This window comes from Panthera leo, chromosome D1 (genome assembly GCF_018350215.1).
Source record: "Panthera leo isolate Ple1 chromosome D1, P.leo_Ple1_pat1.1, whole genome shotgun sequence".
NCBI classification, from domain to species: domain Eukaryota; kingdom Metazoa; phylum Chordata; class Mammalia; order Carnivora; family Felidae; genus Panthera; species Panthera leo.
Window position 1 is genome coordinate 57,424,252 of NC_056688.1, and position 23,947 is coordinate 57,448,198.

Genomic DNA, 23,947 nt, shown 5'->3' on the forward strand with positions numbered 1-23,947 from the left:
ATGCTACTGGTCCCCAGACCACTCTGAGTAAAGGTCTTAAGTACAATATAGCAGTGACATGACAGGAACTATTTATTAAATGCTTAATTTACCCTGTGCCAGTTACTGAGAGAGCCAGGTAACCTATATTAAGTTACATAGTCTTCAAGACTGTGAGGTAGGTACTGCTGATCATTTTTCAGAGAAGGAAACTGCAGCACAAAGAAAGTACGTGGCTATCTCACACAGCCTGTAAGGGGAGGGCCTTGGGTTCTAATTTAGACAGTCTGGCTCTAAAGCCTAATAGAAAGAAGACTCCCGAGAGTGTGTAGAGGATGATCAAGGGAGAGACTATGGTAAGAAACCAGCAAGGGTACTGAGTGAGCTAGCTGACAGATGAGGCCTAAGCTATGGCAGGGGCTGTGGGATGGAAAACAGGAGACAGAAAAGAGCATGGGTATGGGTTTGGTGGGAAGCCAGATATGGGTATAAGAGGGAGTCATCTAGAGAGCTCTGCATGTCTAGTTTGGACAATGGAGAGATGGTGGTACCTACCACTTACAGAGCAAGGGAACATGGAAGGAAGAACAAGTTTTAGGGGGAAGGGGAGTTTGGTTTCAGGAATGGTTAATATGAGTGGCTTTTTGGTCATCTGGGAGAGATAGAAGGAGGAAGACAGATCTAAGTATCTAGAGCTCAGGATATGATCTGGGTTGTGGACAAAGTTCTGGTATTGGCTGTGAAGCCATGAGTGCCTGAACTCATGTGAACAGTGCACAAACTGTCCTGTTCTGGGCCAAAGCTGACCATGCAAATAACTGGAAGAATGGGACTGGAATCTGGGTCTCCCTGGCTGCAGTAGAGGCTGGCTCTGCCCATTCCACTGGGATTCTGGATGTGGGGAGGCAGAGCATATGATGCTGATGGGCTTCAGGAAAGGGGTTTCTAGAGCCCTATGGTGACTAAATCCAACAAACTGCCCCCTGCCCCCAGATCAACAGAAATAAGGACAACCCCATGGAGAAAGACAAGATCAATAAACATTGGGAGATATTTATTTTCTTTAAACAAGGTCATAAATAACAAAGAAACAAAGTAGGTCCCAGACTCTGGACCGTGCAGCAGGACAGGGATAGGAAGTTGTTGGGTGGAAAGGTGGAGGGGGTTACGCATCACCTAAGACAGTCACAGAAAAGATGGGCTGCAGGAGACTGCCCCTTCCTGCCCTTGGAAATGGCGTGCCTGGGCAGTAGGGGGAGGCCGCAGTGCTGTGATGAGGCAGCCGGAAGAGGGCAAAGATTGAGGATGCTGGGCTGTACTGTTTCTATGAAGAGTGACATGGAAACCACAAATGGTGAAGATAAGCTGTGGGTCTAGAAGAGGCAAGCGGGCACTCTGCAAACCTCCAGGGACCAGTTATGAAAATGGTTAAATTTGATTCTTAAAAACAACTCCACAGGCTTTGGCCTATGGCTTTGTGCATGGGCTGTATTTAACCTGGGTTGTTCTGTGGCAGGTGAGGGCTCAAGAGGCCCCTGGAGCAGCCTGGCCTCAGCCCAGGGCAGGTGCCCAGACATGTGGGAGAGGGACAGTGGGCTCTCCCCAGATGGGAGGCCATGTGCTTGGACTGGCTGGACCTGATTTTCAGGCTGGTTTCTTGTGATGCTATCCAATACCCCTCCCCATTCCTAAGGATGGGATCCTGGCCTCTCTGGGTCTTCCAAGCCTGGAAGAGTAAGACTGGGATAAAAAGGTACCTGACTGGTATTTTATTTGAAAGGAAATATAAGGACCACCCTGTGCATGGTCCATCCCATGAGGTAGGGCAGGACCATACCAAGAACAATCTTAAGGAATGGAGGTCCCTGAGCCTGGGGAGACATTTGGACCCAGGTGCATTGCCTAATACCAGGAATAGGGGCCCAGGGTGGCAGTTCTGATGGAGGCTTCACCCTAGGCAAGGTAGGAAGAACAGGCAGGGGTTACCCCTGAACAGGGAAGGGGTGGGAGCTGGGGAGCCTTGGACTAAGTTGGTCGAGGTTGGTCAAAGGCCCTGGAAAACAATGCTTTTGGCAGGAATACACAAAAGGGTTTGTACATCTGGGGATGCCCGTCTAGAGGGAGCCGGTGTCACATGGTCGGGCGGGATGGTGAGGAGGAGACAGCGGCATCACAGTGGCCTCTGGTGCGATGTATTTACAACAGAGCTCAGTGTTGGGGGAGGGACGGATAGCAGGTTACTAACAGCCAGGAAACACACTGTGAAGAATGGAAAGAGAAGGAAAACAAATATGACCATTACTAGTTTTCTCCTGCTCACACTGTCTCCTCCAGAAAGCCCAGGCCTTCATGATCACAAGGCCGCTGCAGATTGTCCGACCTCCCCACAGCCCCATCTAGGTCTAGACACAGGGTCTGTGAAGTGGTGATATGACCAAAGCTCCAAATGGTCCAGGGGCGCCAGACACTATTATTATCAAGAAAAACTAAGTCTTTACTTTTGATTCCTGGGATCCATCAATAGTTAGTTGCTTGAGGGGTGGTTTCGCATAAAGGAGTCACTTGTACCAGGCTCCTGTCATCATTTCCAATGCCGACCCTGCCCTGTGATCCTCACTTCCCAGGCCCTGGCATTTAGAGTTTTCTAATGCAGAAGCGATTTCTTTTCTTCAACATTTCTTCTTCAAATTCCTAAAGGTAGGGAACCAGTTCCCCTGGACTCTCACCAAAATTAGGACTTTCCAACTGGCAGGTATGACTCATTGGGTTTGTGGGCTGAGAATCAGGGACATTCTGTAGCACAGATCAGGAGTTCCCTAAGGTGGGGGCCCAGTCTGTGTGGTTTGGGTAATCATGCCTCTCTTACTCCTCCTCCTTGACAGAGTCTAACTATGTCTCCCTAATCAGATGAAGACCTTCCTAGGGTGAGAGGCACCCTTTTCCCTTTAAACCAGTGGTTCTCAACTGTTAGTGATTTTGTCTTCCTTGAGACATTTGGTAAAACCTAAAGACATTTTTCCTTGCCATAACTTTGAGTGTGTATGTTGGAGTGCTACTGGCTTCTAGTGCGTTAGAGGCTAGGGATGCTGTCAAACATCCTACAATGCACAAGACAGGCCCCCAAATGTCAATAGTACTGAGGTTGAAAACCCAGCTCTGGATCTCTATACAGCTTCCATGGCCTGCCCAGCCTTCCTCAGCAGCAGGGCAGGAGATGGCATACAGAACTTACCTAAGAGCTTGGAAAAAGACGGATTCCTACCCCAGCCTCCTCAGACAAGGGGCACCTCAAGAAGTGGGGTGATTTCTTTAAGAAGTCAGGTGGAGTAGGGACTAGGCATAATTTAATCTCATCTCTGCAACAACCCACTGGACCAAAGCACACAGAAACAATCAACCATGGCTTAACAAAAACACACATACTTGGTTCCATGTTGAGGAGGAAGAAGAAAGGCATGGTGACTCAAACTGGGCAGGGGTAAGGTAGAGATATTTACAACATTACAAATATCTTTTTGCTGTGGTTGGCCAGCACTGCTGGGCTCTTTAAACCTGTGTTACTTCCTTACCACTGGAATCCACCGATGGGCTCTGCAAACCTGTGCCGGATCAGGAAAGTGGCAACAGCTTCAGCTACCTGGAAAAGGGAGAGATATTCCAGGCTATGTGACATTAACAGTGGGGATCACCTTTGGAGGTCCTGTATGCTTTTTTGGGAAGGTTAGGCTCTATAGTGGACTCATGGGACCTGCTGGATTTGAAATCTAAAGGATCTGAGTCCTGGCAGGGCCAGGGAGACTCTTCCCCACTGTCCTTGCCAGGGATAGCTCCAGAGAAGTCAAGGGGAATGATGTGAAGGCTTATTTATCCCTGAGAATTACAAAGCATCTTATTCCCATAGGAGGAGTACATATTAACTACTAACTATGCCTATAGTTTAGGAGGCAGTTTCTACCCCAATTTTCCCTTTTTACACCTGGCTTTTGGGGAAAAGAGAGAAGCAGAGCTCAAGATCTTAACCAGAGTGACCTGGGATGAAACAGCAAGGTGTCAGTGGCTCCTCAGCACATACACAGAAAGCTAAGACCATAAGCAGCTGCCAGGGAGAGGTTTGGGGAGATGGTGCAAGTTGTATCTGCATAGGCCCCACAAAAGCTGCTGAGGGCAACACAGGCTAACTCAAGGGTTTGTACTATTTTCTGTGAGAGCCAAGGTTACTCTCACAGCTGTCCTTCGACAGTCACAGAGCATCAGACTCACCTTGTCGGGGGCATCCTCATGGACTGCGTGGCCACACTGGGGTAGGACCTGCATCTGGAACTTTCCTGGAGAGGAAACAAATCCAGGTGATCTCAGGGACTAAAAAGATCCCTTCCTGGGGCGCCTGGGTGGCTCAGTCAGTTAAGCATCTGACTCTTGGTTTTGGCTCAGGTCATGATCTCACAGTTCGTGAGTATGAGCCCACATCAGGCTTTGCACTGACAGTGTGAAGCCTGCTTGGGATTCTCTCTTTCCCTCTTCCTCTCTCCCCTCCCACACTTTGTTTTTCAAAAAAACAAACAAAAAAAAACCAACAAAAAAAAAACCCATAAATAAAATGGCCCTTTTCTTACCAGCTCTGCAGTCTCACAGGCTACACTAGGAGTTCAGAACCTCCCTAACTACTACCCTCCCCAACAGTCTGGACCCAATCACCAAGGTTTGAGGAGAATGTAATCTTAGGCAAATGATTTTCCCTTCATTTTTTCCTTTGGCACACATTTACTTTGGGCCAGACACACAGGAAGAAACAGTTCCTGTTTTCAGGTGATTTATAGTCTTGTAAGGAAACACAAAAAACAAAATTTTAATGTAGCATGTGGTTCCTATGATAAAAGAGTACACGGAACTGGAAAAACATAGGAAAGGAGGCTTCACAATCAAATAAGGATATAGGAAGGCTTCCCACACAGAGTGGGGGGGGGGGGGGGCGGGGGAAGCCTATACAAAGGAAAGGAGGATGAAATGGCATTTGCTCCCGGAAATAAAAAGGTTGACATGGAGCTCATGAGAGTTAACAATGAGGCTGGAGAGGAGAGCAAGGACCATACCATTAAAGGTTTTGTAAGCTATGTTAAGGATTTTGAAATTTATTATAACAAGAATAAGTTTCCATTTGAGTGCTTAACTATATGCCAGACTATACTAACCACTTTCTCACACTTGTAGAACATTGTAAGCTCACCATTAATGTGATAGCTATTAAGAGTGAACCAAGATAACTGATAAAGCAAGATCCCAAAGCAGACCAAAGGATATGGGACCTAAGTAGAACAGACTCTCAGAGCCTAAGTGGCTCTATTACAAAATAAGGCAATATGCTCTGAAGTCCTCTGGTCATCACATTCTAGGATTCTTACTCCAATTACACAGTGCTTTAAAATTTTTTCAAAATACTCTTCTATCCATTTTTTAAGTTGATTCTCAATCTACCCTATAAAACTGAACAGGACAAACACTGAAATTCTTTTCTGAGATAATGAAACTAATACCACGGTTAGTCATTTGTCCAAGTCTGCTTATTTAATCAATAGAGGAACTAAGACCGTTCCATTCAGTAAGGCCCAACTTATGCCCATCCTCTTGCTGTAGTCTGCCCCTGGGTGCTCCAGCCTAGTCCAGCCTAATCTCCTCCCTCTTGTATCTCCTAAGGTACTACTACTAACACATATGGATCCAAACAGAGCAGCTTGTGCCCCTCTTGTTTTGTAAGCTTATATTTTATATGCCACTGGTGGCTTGCCTTCCCAAGAGTATTCCATTTCTGTAAAACAGAGCCTAATATCATTACTTGCTCTATATTCCTAATAGAGCCCAACACAGGGCAAGACATTGAGTAACTGTTTAGTAAGTCTTAATGAGTAACTGAGCCAATGACCTGGTAACACAACTCCAATCACCCTGGGCTTGATGTGTAGGATGCATTTTTTTTTGTTCCTACATACTAACAACATTGTACCTGGTAAATAAAATAACGATCATGGGTAATCCTCACAATTATTCTATGAAGTGGGCATATTTCCAAACGCTTCCCTCTAATTTTACAGATAAAGAACCTTATGTTTAGACAGCATAAAGTATTTACCCAAGTAGTATCATGAATGAATGCTAGGTTTCTAGGAATCTATAACTAACTTAGCAGGTTTAAACACAATGCTGGGAAGGCTGTGGTTTGGATCTATGCCAACTTAGCCACTTCCCTTTGTTTTATGGGATGTCCCTCACTTCAGCCATTTACTTTCTATACTCATGGGATGCTTTGAAAGAGAAAGTAGTCTTGGCATAATCCTTACTTACTGGGGAAATAGCAGGAAATCATGAGTACTTCCTGAATATAATGAAGCCATCATTTGTCAGACTTACTTCACACACATTTTCTCAGTTAAATACCAAACAAATGTATTAAGATATAGCATTATTTCCATTTTACAGATGAAGAAACTTGGGATTAAAGAAGTTAGCAATTCATTCAACCGCAACACTAGTAACAGTGACTCACCACCCAGGACTGTCTGATTTCAAGGCTGGTGATCAATAATGGTTTCTTTCAAATGCTATTCAGTCCAGATCAACTGCTTTCAGATAGTCTCAGGGGCCATATCTGATTCTTCTGTCTGTCCAGCATTACACATAGGTCTTAGATAGAAAGACTGCTTAGGAAAGATTTGCTTGAATTGAATTTAAGGAAAGATGTCTAAGCTCAAAATTACCAACATCAGTGCCATAAAACTCACACAGTCCCAGTCCATGGTCTTGCTCCAGGCTTTAGGCTACTTCAGGTAGAGGAAGGGTAGGGGAGAAGTGCCTGGGTCCAGGATGTAATAATCATTCAGGAGCCTTTGAACAACTATTGTGAGGGAATATAGTCCCTTTTACTGTGGAGAGCTTAAGGACAGCTAAAAGAACAATTTGAGCCCATGAACATCCAAGTAGAGATGTCCAACAGGTTTGATATATGGGCCAGGTCTACAGCTCAGGAGAGAGGTATGAGTTGGACGTTTAGCTTTGGGAGTTATCAGGGTATAAACAGAAGCCATGAGATTGCCCAGAGAGAGTAAGCAGAAAAAAAAGAAGGTCAAGAACAGAATCTGGTTAAGAGTGAAAATTTGGCCTTAGAGTTAGCACCTCTTCTTCCCATACCTGAAAAGATGTCAATGCCTATTGACTTCACCTTTACCAAACTTTTCATCTATACTAAAGCAAGAGCCTCCACAAAACTGGTCCCACAGCCTCCACTTCCATCTGGCCAACACACCTGGACCTGAACACAATATGTCACTTTTCTACTCATTATACCTCATGATCCCTGTGAAGCTGCCATCAACTTTCTCATTTTATAGACTGAGAAATTTTATACTCATTTTATAGGGTGGTAAAATGAGTAGGAAAGAAGCAGTACTCAAAGTCAGTTCTCCCAACCTCAGAGTCTTTGCTTTTACCACCTCACCAGGCTATCTTCTAAACACAGTTTACATCTTTATGCATTCCATTATCCTGGATCTTTTCCTTTCCTATGAATTCCAACAATGATAAAAATACTGATCAGTAGGGGAGCCTGGGTGGCTCAGTCAGTTAAGCCTCTGACTTTGGCTCAGGTCATGATCTTGTGGTTCACAAGTTTGAGCCCTGAGTCGGGCTCTGTGCTGACAGCTCAGAGCCTGGAGCCTTCAGATTCCTTGTCTCCCTCTCTCTCTGCCCCTTCCCTGCTCACGCTCTGTTTCTATCAAAAATAAATTAAAACATTAAAAAAATTTTTTTTAATTAAAAAAAAAAAATTTAATTTAAAAAAATTTTTAAAAATTAAAAAAATACTGATAAGTATTCAGAATATCTCCTTTCACAATATTATATATTTATAGGGTACTTTATGGTTTATATTGCTCTCTGCAAAAACACATTCTCATTTTAATCCTTACAACTCTGAGATGTAAATGGTAATAAGTCCCATTTTTAGATGGCAAAAAAAAAAAAAAATGAAGCTCAGAAAAGGGAAATATTTGCCTATAATCAAATAGTGGGTCAGGAATGGATGTTGATGTCAAGTTTCAGGTAACTCAAAGCTCATTAATTTCCACATGACTATGTCCCTTTCTCTGCCCTCAGAGAAAGACCTGGAGACAAAATTTCTTGATGACTTACCTTGCATTTGGCCAATAGTCAGATCCTTATCCAATCTATCAACACCTAGAACAAAATAGGAGAATCCGGAAGTAGCTTACTAGAAAAGGCTGTGCGAAACAGGTTTTGCTATTCAAGTAGGAAAAACTGCTACAAAGTTGTAAACATGATGACATTACCAACTCGTGGTAATGCCAATCCCAACTCCTTGAGGGTATATGCTCACCACATGAAGCTTTCCAGAATGAGGTTCCCTTGCAATCTTTTTGCTCATTTAAACTGGTTTCTGAAAACAGGGTTTTACTTTAAAAATTTTCATTATACTCAGAATATCTTTATACCACTCTAGAAGGCCTTGGGCTTAACCAGGGATTGAAGGCAAGCCAGAATTAAGCTATCCCAGATGAATGCTTATGCTTAGTTAGGTTTAGGGATTTGGTATGGAGAGGAGAAAAGCACAAATGAGTGAGGATGGGACTTCACTTTGGAAGTCACTACCCATTTGATGAGTAGTTTTAACAAGGACATATTCAGATGATGATATACCTACGCTGCTATGGACTGAACTGTGTCCTCCTCCCCCCAATTCGTACGTTGAAGCCCTAATCCACAATGTGACCGCATTTGGAGATATGGAAATAATTAGGGTCAAAATGAAGAAGTAATTAAGGTTAAATGGGGTCATTTGGGTAGGGCCTTCATATGACAGGATTAATATCCTTTTAAGAATAAACACCAGGGAGCTTACTCTCACTGTCTTCTGCCATATAAGGACATAGTGAGAAAGCAGTTGTCTGCAAGCCAGTAAGAAAGCTCCCACCAGAACTTGACTGTGCTGGTACCCTGATCTCAGACTTCTTCCAGAACTGTGAGAAAATAAATTCACTGTTTAAGCACCCAATCTATAATATTTTGTTATGGCAGCCTGAGCTAATACATACACATACACACTTACCAGCCAAGAGCAGCAATTTAGGAATAGGACAACTAAGAAAGAGATTGGATAAGCCTCGGAACCAGCCATCCCAGTATTTTTCTGTTTTCGCCAGTTCAATTCTCCAAGTGTACGGATGGTCTTTCTTGGTCTGGAGGAATAAGAGCAAGTTCTGAGTCTCTGAGGGCAACCCCTGGAGGAACAGGATAATAACTAGGTCCCTGGGAAAATGAAAGGGAAGGAAACTAGCACTTATTAAGGGCCTACTATGTCCCAGACATTTTCACATACACTTAACCAATTATAACAGTCTTGTGATATAGGTTATTGCTGTAATTCCCATGTTTAAATAACCAGAAGTTTACTTTTTACTTCTATTAATTTCAGTGAACTTAGGAAACTTTCTTAAAGTCACAAAGCTAGTAAATGGTAGAGCCAAGACTGAGCTTTTCTTATATCCATTTGGCGAAAAGAACATATCCATCAAAAGAATAATTACATGGGAATGCAAGCTGGTCAGACACTCTGAAAAACAGTATGGAGGTTCCTCAAAAAACTAAAAATAGAACTATCCTACGACCCAGCAATTGCACTACTAGGCATTTATCCACGGGATACAGGTGTGCTGTTTCAAAGGGACACATGCATCCCCATGTTTATAGCAGCACTATCAACAATAGACAAAGTATGGAAAGAGCCCAAATGTCCATCGATGGATGAATGGATAAAGAAAACATGGTATATATATATACAATGGAGTATCACTCGGCAATCAAAAAGAATGAAATCCTGCCACTTGCAACTACGTGGATGGAACTGGAGGGTATTATGCTAAGTGATATTAGTCAGAGAAAGACAAATCATATGACTTCACTCATATGAAGACTTTAAGAGACAAAAGAGATGAACATAAGGGAAGGGAAACAAAAATAATATAAAAACAGAGAGGGGGACAAAACAGAAGAGACTCCTAAATATGGAGAACAAACTGAGGGTTGCTGGAGGGGTTGTGGGAGGGGGGATGGGCTAAATGGGTAAGGGGCATTAAGGAATCGACTCCTGAAATCATTGTTTCACTATATGCTAATTTGGATGTAAATTTTAAAAAATAAAAAATAAAATTAAAAAAATTTTAAAAAAGGATAATTACAAAAAGCACAGTGCAGTATGAAAAAAATGCTGATGATATACTATTAAGAGAAAGAAGCAGAGTATAACATGTCATCTAAGTGAGCATTACTACCGGAAAAATGTGGTACATAGAGAGAAGGAACTGGAAGGAAAAAGGGAAAATACGTTGATTTGTTAGTAGAACATTTTTTCTTATATTTTGATTAATAATAATGATATAATGTCCCTGCCACAGTTATCTGAAAAAGGAAACCTGACTCAAATATTACAAAATATATCTGTTAATATAGGGGAAGGGAAGGAAAAATAAGATAAATACAGAGAGGAAGACTCTTAAATACAGAGAACAAACAGGATTGCTGGAAAGGAGGTGGGTGGGGAGATGGGTTAAATGGGTGATGCGCATTAAGGAGGGAACTTTTCAAGATGAGCAATGGGTGTCATAGGTAAGAGATGAATCACTGGGTTCTACTCCTAAAGCCAAGACTACACTGTATGTTAACTAGAATTAAAAAAATATCTATATCTATATCTGTATCTGTATCTATATCTATATCTATATCTATATCTATATCTATATCTATATCTATATCTTAAATCCTGATATATAGTAGACAGGCACAAAGTATGCACTCATCAAATACAAGCTGAAGAAATAAATGATTCTCTATACTTTTCTGGATCACTGAAAATCTGACATATTATAATTGAAATAAACAATTGGGATACCACAGTAACCACAATATGAAAACCTAGAAGTGAACATGAGACAGCAACATACTGTGTTAGAGATCATTAGATGATTAAGATGTCCATACCACCCAAAACGATCTGCAGATTCAAAACAATCCCTATCAAAATCCCAATGACATTTTTACAAAAATAGAAAAATTCATCAAAAATTCATATGGAATCTCAAGGGACCCCAAATAGCCAAAACAATTTTGAAAAAGAACAAAATTGGAAGACTCATGCTAATTTCAAAACATATTGCAAAGCTACAGTAATCCAAATCGCATGGTATTGGTCTAAAGACAAAGAGACCAATGGAATACACTAGACAGCCCAGAAATAAACTCTCACATATATGGCTAAATGATCTTTAACAAGGGTCCAAGATGATTCAATGGAGAAAGGATAGTTTTTTCAAGTGGTGTTGGGAAAACTGAATATCCACATGCAAAATAATGAAGTTGGACGATACACAAATTTAACTCAAATGGATAAAGACCTAAATGTAAGACCTCAAACCATAAAACTTCTAGAAGAAAACATAGAGGAAAGCTTCATGGAGTTTTTCATGACATTGAATTTGACAATGATTTCTTGGTTATAACACAAAAATCAAAGGCAACAAAAGCAAAATTAGATAAATGGACTACATTAAACTTAAAAAACTTCGGCACATCAAAGTACACAATCAACAGAGTGAAAAGGTACAGAATGGGAGAAAATATTTAAAAATCATATATCTGATAAGGGGTTAATATTCAGAATATATAAAGAACTCCTACAACTCAATAGCAAAAAAAAAAAAATCAAACAACCTGAATAAAAAAATGAGCCAAGGACATGAACAGACATTTCTCCAAAGAAGATATACAAATGGCTAATAAGTACACAAAAAGATACTTAACATCACTAATCATCAGGGGAATGCAAATCAAAGCCACAATGACATATCACTTTGCACCTATTAGGATGGCTATTATCAAAAAAGACCAAATAACCAGTGTTGGCAAGGATGTGGAGAAACTGGAACACCTGGGGCATGGTTGGTGGGATTACACAACGGTACAACCACTATGAAGACAGCATGGAAGTTACTCAAAAATGAAAAATAAAACTACCATATTATCCAGCAATCTCACTTCTGGGTATATATCCAGAAGAAGTGAAAGCAGGGTCTTGAAGAGATATTTGCAGACCCATGTTCATAGCAACATTACTCACAACAGTCAAGAGGTGTAAACACTCCAAATGTTTATTGATGGATGAATGGATAAACAAAATGTACTATATACATATTACTTAGCTTAAAGAAGATTTTGTCACATGCTACAACACAGAGGAAACGTGAGGACGTTTTGTTAACTAAAACAAGCCAGTTACAAAAAGACAAATACTGATTCTACTTCTATGAGGTATCTAAAGTAGTGGAATTCATACAAACAGAAAGTAAAATGGTAGGTATGGGGGAAAAGGGAAATTGTTTAATGAGTATAGAGTTTCAGATATGCAAGATGAAAAAGTTCTGGAAATCTGTTTCACAACAGTGTGAACACTACCGGATTATACACTTAAAAATGATTGAGGTGGTGGGGCGCCTGGTGGCTCAGTCAGTTGAGCATCCATCTCTTGATTTTGGCTCAGGTCATGATCCCAGAGTAGTGGGATCGAGCCCTGCATCAGGCTCTGTGCTGAGCATGGAGCCTGCTTAGGATTCATACTCTCTGTCTGTCTGTCTGTCTCTGTCTCTCCTGCCCTTCTCCCCTCTTGCGCACTTAAAAAAAAAAAAAAAAAAAGATTAAAGTGGTAAATTTTATGTTATGTATTTTTTAAACCAAAATATAAAAAAGGAAAGAAAAAGATTATGGGGTGGGTAGTCAGGAAACTTGGGTCTTCCAGTTTTCACTAAAGTGCTGCATGGGCAACACTTCCCATTTATGAGCCATTTCTAATAGATTTCCACAGAGACAGCAAGACCCTCTTAAATGCACAAGGTACTTCATATGCAAATGACAAATTTAAGGTAAGGGAACTTCCAAGGATAATAATAATATAAAAAGAAATTTTAAAAAAGGAGTTCATCTCAAGTCCTAAAAATGTAAAAATACAAAATCTGGATAGAATTAGGAGTTGCTCCTGTATTTAGGCTTATGATAATAAATCTTTTCTCTGGAGAGGTGGATCATAAAGTTAGTTTAGTTTGGATGCCTTCCTCTGACAAATGGTAATAAAACAGATTGATGTAAGAAACAAAACAGATGAACACGGGGGGGAAAAAGAGAGGCAAACCAGAAAACAGACTCTTAACTACCAAGAACAAACTGAGGGTTGCTGGAATGGAGGGCAGAGGGATGGGTTAAATGCGTGATAGATATGAAGGAAGGCACTTGGGATGAGCATGGGATGTTATATTGTATGTAAGTGATGAATCACTAAATTCTACACCTGAAACTAATATTACACTGTATGTTAACTACTGGAATTTAAATAAAAACTTGAAAAAAGAAAAAAAAAAGAAAAAAAACCAAATCTATGTAATGAGATCTACTTGTTGGCTAGGAGAAGCAGAAAGCTGGCTACCAATTTTCCTGGTATGTTCACCTGGGCAGGATGCGATTCTCCACACAGGGCATCAACCACAGGCTTTGCATTATTTTTCAACACCTCACTTGAAAAGAACTTAAGAAGATAGGCTTTGGGTCAGTCAGGCCTGACTTAATGCAAATCCCAGCTCCACCATCAACTAATTCATGGTGAGTCCCTTGGGAAAGTTACCTAACTTCTCCAAGCCTGTTTTCTTAGTTATTAAGTGGGCAACACAAAATCTCAAAGGATTGTTGTAAAGATGAACTAAAAATACTCATGTATGTAAAACAAAAGGAACATGGTCTGGCATACAACAAGTAATTAAAACACCAAAATCTTAAGAATATGGGATTTCAATAATCTTGAAAAAGAAGAACAAAGTTGGAAGACTTACACTTCCCGATTTCAAAACTTACTACGAAGCTACAATAATGAAGACTGTGTACTTGCTTATAAGGATAGGACATATATATATATATATATAATGGAACAGAACTGAGAGTCCAGAGACAAAGCCTGGCATTTATGGTCATTTGATTTCCAACAAGGGATGCAAGACAAGTAAATGGGAAAGAGAGGTCTTACCAACAAACAATCCCGAGACAGCTGGACATCCACATGCAAAAGAATGAAGTTACACCCCCAACATCATACTATACACAAAAATTAACTCAAAATGGATCATAGACCTAAATATAAGTGCTAAAACTAGAAAACTCTTAGAAGAAAACATACACATAAACCTTTGTGACCCTGGGCTAGGCAAAACCTTCTTAGATATGGTGCAAAAAAATAGTAACTAGATAAAATAAATTTCTTCAAAATCAAACTTATGCACTTCCAAGAACATCATCAAGAACATGAAAAGACAATCTGTATAACAGGAGAAAATATCTGCAAATCAGGGACTTGTATCTAGAATATATAAAGAACTCCTACTATTCAATAATAAAAAGATAAAATACCCTACTGAAAAAATGGGCAAAGGATCTGATTATACATTTCTCCCGGGAGAAAATGGATAGTAAGCCCATGAAAAGATGCTCAACATCAATAATCATCAGGAAAATGTAAATCAAAACCACAAGAAGATACCACTTCAAACCCATTAGGATGGCTATAATCAAAAAGAGAGAATATTACAAGTGCTGACAAGGATGTAGAAAACTCATACACTAGTGGTGGCAATATAAAGTGCTGCAGGCATTTTGGAAGATAGTCTGGCTACTCCTCAAATGATTAAACACAAAGTTAGCATCCAGCAATTTCACTTGTAGGTGCATACCTGAGAAAAATAAAAACCTATGTCCACACAAAAACTTGTACACCATTGTTCATACCAGCATTATTCATAACAGACAAAAAAGTGAAAACGATCCAAATGTCCCTCAACTGACGAATGGATAAAAACTGTGGTCTATCCATACAAAGGGATATTATTCAGCTATAAACAGGAATGAAGTTCTAATATATGCTACAACATGGATAAACCTTGAAAACATTATGCTAAAGTAAAATAAGCCAGTCACAAAAGACTATATATTAATGATTCCATTTATATTAAATGTCCAGATTAGGCAAATCTAAAGAGACACAAAGTAGATTAGTGGATGCCTAGGGCTGGGAAGGTTGAGGAGAAATGGGAAGCAACTGCAAACAGGTATGACATTTCTTTTACAAGTGATGAAAAATGTTCTAAAATTAGATTGGGATGGTTGCACAATTCTGAGACTCTACTAAAAACCACTGAATTGTATACTTTGGGTGAGTCACCTCTCAATAAAGCAATTTAAAAAAAGAGAGATTTACACATAAAGGAATACCTCCTGAACAACTGAAGTTTATTGCTTTAAGGACCAAAAATTAAAGTTTCCCTTTTCTTTTCTGTATTTTAATCATTTTGTATTAGACATCACCCCCCACCACCAATGTATACCTTGTATTCTTTCACACTCCAAAATGGATGCAATAGAACTCTTACGTATATCTCAGGATCATTTCAAACACCACTTTTTATATTATGTTGTAACAGAGATGCCCCTAAGAGGGGCTCTAAATGGCCCCTGGCTACTATACTTTAGAAGTTGTGACTGTTGCCAACTAATCTTTGACAAAGCAGGAAAGAATATCCAATGGAGTAAAGACAGTCTCTCTAACAAATGGTGTTGGGAGAGCTGGACAGCAACATGCAGAAGAATGAAACTAGACCACTTTCTTACACCATTCACAAAAATAAACTCAAAATGGATAAAGGACCTGAATGTGAGACAGGAAACCATCAAAACCGTAGAGGAGAAAGCAGGAAAAAACCTCTCTGACCTCAGCCACAGTAATTTCTTACTTGACACATCCCCAAAGGCAAGGGAATTAAAAGCAAAAATGAACTACTGGGACCTCATGAAGATAAAAAGCTTCTTCTGCACTGCAAAGGAAACAATCAACAAAACTAAAAAGCAACCAACAGAATGGGAAAAGTTATTTGCAAATGACATATCTGATAAAAGGCTAGTATCCAAAACCTATAAAGAACTCACCAAACTCCACACCAGAAAAACAAATAACCCAGTGAAGAAATGGACAGAAAACATGAATAGACACTTCTCTAAAGAAGACATCCAGATGGCCAACAGGCACATGAAAAGATACTCAACGTCACTCCTCATCAGGGAAATACAAATCAAAACCACACTCACATACCACCTCACGCCAGTCAGAGTAGCTACAATGAACAAATCAGGAGACTATAGATGCTGGCGAGGATGTGGAGAAACGGGAACCCTCTTGCACTGTTGGTGGGAATGCAAACTGGTGTAGCCACTCTGGAAAACAGTGTGGAGGTTCCTCAAAAAATTAAAAATAGATCTACCCTATGACCCAGCAATAGCACTGCTAGGAATTTACCCAAGGAATACAGGAGTGCTGACGCATAGGGGCACATGTACCCCAATGTTTAGCAGCACTTTCAACAATAGCCAAATTATGGAAAGAGCCTAAATGTCCATCAACTGATGAATGGATAAAGAAATTGTGGTTTATATACACAGTGGAATACTACGTAATGATAAAGAATGAAATATGGCCTTTTGTAGCAACGTGGATGGAACTGGAGAGTGTTATGCTAAGTAAAATAAGTCATACAGAGGAAGACAGACACCATATGTTTTCACTCCTATGTGGATCCTGAGAAACTTAACAGAAGACCATGGGGGAGGGGAAGGAAAAAAAAAAAAGGTTAGAGAGGGTGGAAGGCAAACCATAAGAGACTCTTAAAAACTGAGAACAAACTGAGGGTCGATGGGGTGTGGGAGGGAGGAGAGGGTGGGTGATGAGCACTGAGGAGGGCACCTGCTGGGATGAGCACTGGGTGTTGTATGGAAACCAATTTGACAATAAATTTCATATTAAAAAAAAAAGAAGTTGTGACTGCTTCTGTTGTAGTCATTAAGTTTAATTTGCATTAACATTTTCTCCATCATTTTATTTTATTTATTTTTCTTTATTGAGATATAATTGGCATATAACATTGTGTAGGTTTAAGGTGTACACTGTGTTGATTTGATACATTTATATATTGCTATACTGTAACACCACAGTGACAGCTAACAGCTCTATCATGTCACATTATCATTTCTTTTTTGTGCTGGGAACAATTAAGACCTAGTCTCTTAGCAACTTATAGTATTGTTGCCTATAATTATTATGCTGTGCATTAGATCTCCAGGATCTATAGATCTACTAGTTGCAATAAGCAGTTTCTGTTGTTTGGGGTTTGTGTCCTTCCTCAAGTGTAGATTGTTTTAGCTATACTTCTTATTGCCTCATGCGTCTCAGTCTTCCCTCCTAATAAAACTGCTGGAGTTTATTAAACTGCATATAACTGGGCTTATAAAAAACTGCAAAGAAAAAATGAGCTGGAGTTAAATATCAGAGGATCTGGATGTGTTTTAGTGCTAACATTTATATGTGACTGTAGGCAAGTATCTGTACCTGACTTATAAAACAGTGATAATATCTATAATGCAGAGCTAAAACGAGAACTCGGGACGATAAATGTGATGCACTTAGTATAGTTTGCAGTACATAGAAGACAAAAAGTAATTGGCAGTTTGTATCAGAGTCTCAAATCTACTAAATATTACTCGATTACCTTGGGCAAGTCTCTTCATCTGAGTCTCAGTTTCTTTTTTTTTTTTTTTTTAATTTTTTTTTTAATGTTTATTTATTTTTGAGACAGAGAGAGACAGAGCATGAATGGGGGAGGGTCAGAGAGAGGGAGACACAGAATCCGAAACAGGCTCCAGGCTCTGAGCTGTCAGCACAGAGCCCGACGCAGGGCTCGAACTCTCGGACCACGAGATCATGACCTGAGTGAGCCGAAGTCGGCCGCTTAACCAACTGAGCCACCCAGGTGCCCTTCTGAGTCTCAGTTTCTAACCGTTAACATGGGAGAAAAGATTTCTCCTCACCTCACACAGTGTAGGGAAGGCAAATTAGTCATGCATTATTTATGTTTTTGTAAACTCCAAAGAGGTACAACAAATTATTTATTGATCTTAAGGATGACAGAAAGAACCTCATTAAATTAAAAATACTGTTTGATGAACATACAGTTGATGCTTGAACAATATAGGTTTGGACTGCACAGGTCCACTTATACGCAGATTTTTTTCACTGAAAACAGTACAGTACTGTAAATGTATTTTTTCTTCTTCATGATTTTCTTAATAACATTTTCTTTTGTCTAGCTTACTTTATTGTAAGAATACAGTATTTGATATAAATATACAAATTATGTACTAATTAACTGTTTATATTATTGGTAAGGCTTCTGGTTAATAGTAGGTTATTGGTAATTAAGTTTTTGGGTAGTTAGTAGTTATACTTGGATTTGACCGTGTGGGGGTCAGTGTCCCTAACTCCCATGTTGTTCAAGGGTCAATGTACTCTCCTCCTTGCTAACAGTAGCATCTCCAAATGTAAAGGGATATGTGGTGTATACCAATTCCATTATTTGCCATTAGTAAAATGTTTATAATCCATCCCAGAAAGTCTGCTGCTCATGCTCACAACCATTTCCAAGAAAAAAAGTACTCTTTCCCACTATTATCCTCAAATCAAGTGCTCAACAAGTACTCACAGGACATTTGCTATGCACACAACTCCAAGCTAAATAATAAGGAAATTCATATAGAACATCAGATCCTGTGCTTAAAATACACAGGTTATTTTTGTTGGGAGACAAATTATCGTGAAATTAGAGGACATTGATTATGCATTCTAGAGATGACTACAAGAGACCATAGTATCTCTGAATGTGGTTTATGAAAAACAATTCTATAACTCAGCCATGGCTTCAAAAAAGAGTGGTAAGTTATGTCATACAGACTCTCAGTGCTATACTGGAGAGGGACTGATATAAAATGAGGTCAGAAAACATCCCTTAAGAGATATACCTTGAAAGATAAGTAAGATCTAATGGGCTTAGCATAGACTAGTAGGAAATGAGATTGTCTCATGAGATAAACCTCAGGAACAGAAGTAATGAGGTGAGAAAGAGCCTGATGAGAGAGCAAGCTGTTTGAGGGGAGGGTATATACTGTGAAGTTTTATGTTCCAATTTGTCAGAGCTATCAACGGTGCCTTATATCCTATAGTTAACCTAAATATCTATAACATCTTCACCCCCTAAAATATCCAATGGCAAAAAAAGGACACGTCACCTCCCCTTCCCTACCCCCACACACTCTGAACCATTCCATACTCCATCCTTCCAAGAATGCCGGCTTTCACTCACCTCCATGTCATCCTCCTTTTTCCTCTTGTTTACTGACTCACTTCCTTCTTCGTCTTCTTCTTCTTCCTCTATGATTCCTTCCACTATAGATTTTGAGCCTTCTGGACTTGTAATTCCTTCACACCTAGGTTTTTTTTTTTTTAGAAAGTGTTACCATATATCTCTCTATTATATACAAATTATCTCAGAGATACTGATACTTATGGTCTTTTAAAATCAAATGTCAGTTAAAATTGACCATGCTTCTGGGAGAAGGAGGATGTGAAAAATGTGCATTTTAAAATGTATAGAAGTAGGCCAGGGCTATGGAAGGTCATGGCCAATGAAGGACTATACTCTGAGGCCTGGTTTCCAGTTCTTGCACCAATACTGACCCACAGAAGGGAGTAACTAACCATTCCTTGAGTCATGGTGGCAACAGTTTTACTGGTATTATCTTATATAATTCTCATAACAATCCTATGAGGTAGCCCTGAAAAGTTAAAAAAAAAAAATTGTCCAAGATCACCTGGCTCATTAGTACATGAGGCTGGAAGGCAAATCCAGGCCCAATTAACATGACAGCATGGTACTTTTCTACTGTACCCTGTTTACAATAGAACAAGTCTCAGAATGGTAAAAGGCCCCCACTTTTAATTGGCTAATAGAAACTGGCAATTACAATAACCATAGGCAGCTGAACCTTGGAGATTAGAACATAGGATCCAACCAATTACTGTTGTTTTTCCTCTAAAAAACAATGTCTCTTATATAATTAGGTAGAAAAATTATTATTATATGACCAGCTGGTACCATAATTCCTTTTAGAAAGAACTTGTTGGAAAAAGTGCACTGACAATATTATAGGTAAAAATCCCAAGAGCCTAGGTAGCAACTAGTGCTAAGGTCTGTTCTGCATGATAAAGAAGAATCTGTTATTTTGTACTTGATAGGGAGAGTGAAGAGAGAAGAGAAGAGACAATGAGATAAAAAGAGGTGGATAAACTGAAGGGCCACTGAAACTTCAGTGGTGGATTCTTAACAGTTATCACTTGTCCTTCCCTGTCTCCTCTACCAATCTCAGTATAGTGTATGTTCATAAAATATTTTGTCAAGTGGGGGGGTTTTCTATGGCACTTGAGGTGTCAAATTTCACATCTAGGGTCAAAGTAGTATAACAAAGAAACAATATGTACTTTACATTTCCAAGCTATGGATTAGGAGGTTCAAGGGAATTTCACATAGATCAAGAAGGGCAGGAAGGTTCCATCTGATATCTATGTGACAATTAAAACATACACTATATACACAAGTTTACATATTAAGAGAAAACACTTAAATTTACATATTAAGTAAAATTTTACAATCACTGAACTACCTGAACACAAGCCATATAACTTCCTCATGAAATGCTTCATCACTACTTAAACAAGTCAGATCTTAAAATATTTAGGCATTAAAAAGTGGGCAGTCTCACAGCTTATTTGAATACTGCATGTGTCTGTCAGATATTACTACTCAAATTGCATTTTTAGGCATAAAATCCATAATATAGGGCTTGAAGTCAAATACACAGGAGACTGAATTTGAGCTGTTATTCACTAGCTGTGTGATCCGGGGAAAACTACTTTACCTTTCTGAACTTCTATTTTCTCATCTAAAAAACAATACTTATCTTAAAGAGGTACTGTAAAGACTAAATGAGGTAGTGCAAATGAGTTACTGAATCCACATAATGGTCATCAATGGTTACCAACACTCAAAAAAAGGAGATAACCAGACATTACGTGCTTCCTATTGGCAGTATGTATTCTCACAAACAAAACGCCAAAATAACAATAAATAAAGCTGAACCTGACCAAATCTCTGGATCTAACAATTTACAAACAATACAGGGCACAAAAAAAAAAACAAAACACGAACAAACAAACAAACCAACCCAAAAACCAAAAACTTGGGGTGCCTGGGTGGCTCAATTGGTTAAACATCTGACTCTGGGGTCTGACTCTTAATTTGATTTCGGCTCAGAACATGATCTCATGGTTTTTGAGACCCTCATAGGGCTCTGTGCTGACAGTGCGGGCCTGCTTGGGATTCTGTCTCTCTCTCTCTGCCCTTCCCCCACTTGCTCGCTATCTCTCTTGAAATAAAAAAATAATAAAAATTAAAAAAATAATACAGGGAAGAGAGAACATATTAAATTACACCTTCAGGAATCAATCAGCAAATCCAGATTGTGGAAAATTCTACAGGGCAAACAACCAGGTTTCTTCAACAAATAAATTGCAAGGAAAAAAAATGAGACAAAAGTGGAAACTAAATTAAAAGATACTTAAGAGATATAGTCAATTGATATATATCACTTTATTGTAATTCTGACTTAAACTGTAAGAAAATTATTTGTGAGACAATCAGAAACATGAATACTGAATAGACATTTGATGATATTAAGGAACTATTTTTTTAGGTGTGATAATGGTACTGTGATTGTGTTTAAAGTGTCCTTACCATTGGAATATATTTCAAAAAATGTTGTGCTTAGGGTAAATAAATAGGGGCACAGATGAAAAAAGACTGGCCATTAGTAACTGTTGAAAATAGGCATTATGTACATTGGGGTTCATTGTATTATTCTACTTTTATATATTTGAAAATTTGCATAAGGTAAGGTCTTAAAAATGAGGTGTATATAAAATACCTTGTACCCAGCAAATAGCAGGCATTCAATAATACCATTATCATTTTCATCAACTCCTGTGCTCCCTGTTGTTCCCTTGGGCAACATTTTCTCAATTCATCTAAAGTTCATTTTCTGACTACATAGCAATACCCAGGACTCATGTAACCCTATCCAAGAAGATCAGCTGGGCTAAATATTCTTAGCTTAGCCACAGAATCTGGCTTTCACTCAGGTTATGCTAAAGCTTTTATACTGTAATTTCCTCACAATCAGGTTTGGCTAAGAAGGAGATTATTACCAGAATAAAATGATCACTTCTAGCACTAGAATGGATACTTAATTTTTAATATCCATTCTCTGGGATTTTTCACCTTTTAACACCCAGAGTTACATTAATATGGTAGTCCTGTATTATACAGGCTTTGGGATTTCTTCAAAAAAAAAAAAAAAAGTAAAGAAAGAAAAGCTATGCTGCTAGCCCAGCTGAGCTCATTTGTCAAAATTATCTAAAATAATAAAGGCATTCAGGATGGTAGGACAGGTGTATAACAAAAAGCAATCTGTAATTCTCTCACCATGTTTCAGTCTCTAAAGAGCCCAATAGGGAAAAAATAAGACCTACTGTTTGACTTGGCCAACCATGGAGACACGGGCCGACTCCAAATTTCGAATCTGACCACTCTTCACACTAGAAAAGTGAGAAGGGAAAGAGGTTATTCAGCAACCATTTTATCACGTCACTAGGGTCAAACAAATAATTCTGCAGATTCTGTGGAACCTACTACAAAGTTGTGTTTGCCAATATAGCTTACTATGGAGATAACCACTACTTCCTACCTGGTTATTATGGCTATAAGCCAAGTAGTAAAAATTAGGTTAAAGACATTCAAGTCATTTCAGTTCTGCAAATATTTACCAGGAGGATACTATGTGCCAGGCCTATGTTCAAGAAGCACCTAATTCAGGGGGGAGAAAGAAACACAGATAGTTTCAGTATAACAAAGGCAAGGTTCAAAGGAATCACTTGATTCTGAATGAAGACATTAAAGAAAGCTCCCCAAAATGTCCTGCCTAAACTGAGGAGAAAAGGAGTTCAGTGGAAGATAAAAGAGGATGGTCTCGCGTTCTCTCTCTCAAATAAAATTTAAAAACGGGAGCCTGAGTGGCTCCGTTGGTTCAGTGTCCAGCTCTTGGTTTCAGCTCAGGTCATGATCTCAGGGTCATAGGATAGAGCCTTGTGTTAGGCTCTGTGCTGAGCGTGGAGCCTGCTTAAGATTCTCTTTCTCCTTCTCCCCCTTTCTCCAGCTCAAGCTTGCGCTCTCTCTCTCTCTCTCTCTCTCTAAAAAAAGGGGGAGGGATGGGCAGAGCATTACAGACAGAGGGCACATTGTGAACAAAGGCACTGTGATGTGGAAAAGTCAGTAGGATAAGGACAGAGTGCAAGGAGAAGCAGGGGAAAGCAAAGGAGGAGTGTGAATAGGAGAAAGGGACAGGTGGGCAGAGATGAGTTCTTAGACGGCCTTGCATGCTATGATATAGAATTCAGAAGCTTAGATACTATTTTAATAGATTAGGCCTCTCAGTTATCTACCTACATATGACTAAGGGCCAAGCAAAGCAGCTTCATGTCCCAGGGGGAACTGGAAACACTACCTGAAGCAGGCAATCAGAATGCGTTTTTTTAAATCTAATTTTTTAGCTTAAAAAATCATGTAAAATTTTAAAGGGCAACCCCTTTAGATAAAGACCTTGCTTCCTATTTTAATGATAGATGTGATCAGAACTATTCATTTTTCTATCCACCAACAGATCCACCAACAGAATTTTCCATCCACCAACTGAACCTACAGAATCTACAAATCTACCAGTATTTATAAATCACATACTCTTCCTTGATGACTGTTTAATATATGAAACACCTCTGTCCCTATTCAAGGCCAACCTTAGGAACTGGTTTGCATCTCTTCTTGCTATAAAT

General features: G+C 39.4%; 1 protein-coding gene across 5 annotated transcripts in view; it reads right to left on the reverse strand.

Moving 5' to 3' along the window:
* Window positions 1-1,012: 1,012 nt before the first annotated feature.
* The window catches only part of PPME1 (protein phosphatase methylesterase 1), a 104,206-nt gene continuing 81,271 nt past the window's right edge, over window positions 1,013-23,947 (reverse strand). For 4 of the 5 annotated variants that reach the window (XM_042906822.1, XM_042906819.1, XM_042906821.1 and 1 more), the window contains 7 exons: window positions 22,592-22,657; window positions 19,311-19,434; window positions 9,092-9,221; window positions 8,158-8,202; window positions 4,240-4,304; window positions 3,549-3,616; window positions 1,013-2,238 (listed from right to left, as the gene is read on the reverse strand). In XM_042906822.1, the coding sequence (XP_042762756.1) occupies window positions 2,220-2,238; window positions 3,549-3,616; window positions 4,240-4,304; window positions 8,158-8,202; window positions 9,092-9,221; window positions 19,311-19,434; window positions 22,592-22,657 (517 nt within the window). In that variant the 3' untranslated portion in view covers window positions 1,013-2,219. Of the gene's footprint in view, window positions 2,239-3,548; window positions 3,617-4,239; window positions 4,305-8,157; window positions 8,203-8,365; window positions 9,003-9,091; window positions 9,222-19,310; window positions 19,435-22,591; window positions 22,658-23,947 lie in introns of those variants that run through there. The other variant, XM_042906823.1, reaches the window with a different exon arrangement.